General features: G+C 40.5%; 1 protein-coding gene across 1 annotated transcript; it reads left to right on the plus strand.

The window, feature by feature from the left end:
- Window positions 1-96: 96 nt before the first annotated feature.
- On the plus strand, window positions 97-438 carry Tsp_15635 (nucleosome-binding protein 1). The gene is made up of 2 exons (XM_003366136.1): window positions 97-307; window positions 350-438. Exons 1-2 carry the CDS (start codon window positions 97-99, stop codon window positions 436-438), a joined length of 300 nt encoding a protein of 99 aa, XP_003366184.1.
- The last annotated feature ends 371 nt before the right edge of the window (window positions 439-809 follow it).

The following is an 809-nucleotide window of genomic DNA, read 5'->3' on the forward strand; positions in this document are numbered from 1 at the left end:
CTCGACATTGTTTCACCCATTGCTGAAGAAACAGACAAAAAACCAGAGACAACGGATAAACCAAAAGGTGAAAAGAAAGTTTCTAAAAAGATTAAGATGAAGTCTAAGAAGCGATCGAAATCGAAGAAAACCAAGAAAACTGATAAAGGTACAGCCGCTAAAGAAGCAGTCGTCTTCTCAATTCCAGAAACGGATATTACATCACCGAAACTGGCGCTGGCTAGTGAAGTCACAGCGGTGGATGCAGATCAGCCGAACATTGTTCCACCAATCGCAGAGGAAACAGCTGAAAAACCAGTGGATACCGGTTGAACCGAAAGGTGAAAAGAAAGATTCTAAAAAGATTAAGAAGAAGTCAAAGAAGCGGTCGCAATCGAAGAAAAACCAAGAAAACTGAAAAAGATACAGCCGCTAAAGAAGCAGCGTCTTCTCAAGTGACAGAAAAGGGAAAAAAAAATCCCCCGAAATTTACACTGGGCTAGTGAAAATTACAGCGGTAAAAAGGAAAAGCAACCCGGCCCTTGTAACCCCCCAAACCCCAAGAAAAGGCATTAAAAAATTGGGTGAAAAATGGATTGAACCCCAAAGGGGGGAAAGAAAAAAATTCCTAAAAAAAAATTAAAAAGAAAATCAAAAAAACCTCTTTCGAAGGTCAAAAAAAAAAGCCATAAAATTCTGGCCAAAGAAAAAGGGGCGCTAAAAAAAAACACATGTCCTTCTCCAAAGGGCCGAAAACGGGGGATTTTAACCCCCCGGAAGAGGAAATTTTGCGCCTTCTCCCACCCCCCCATAAAAAAAAAAAACAATGG

Source organism: Trichinella spiralis (genome assembly GCF_000181795.1).
Source record: "Trichinella spiralis strain ISS 195 chromosome Unknown Scfld6503, whole genome shotgun sequence".
Lineage (NCBI taxonomy): Eukaryota > Metazoa > Nematoda > Enoplea > Trichinellida > Trichinellidae > Trichinella > Trichinella spiralis.

Coding starts and splice junctions, on each gene's coding strand:
- Tsp_15635 (XM_003366136.1), top strand. CDS start 97: ATGAAGTCTAAGAAGCGATCGAAATCGAAGAAAACCAAGAAAACTGAT. Junction 308..349: donor TGAAAAACCAGTGGATACCG/GTTGAACCGAAA, acceptor AAAAAGATTAAG/AAGAAGTCAAAGAAGCGGTC.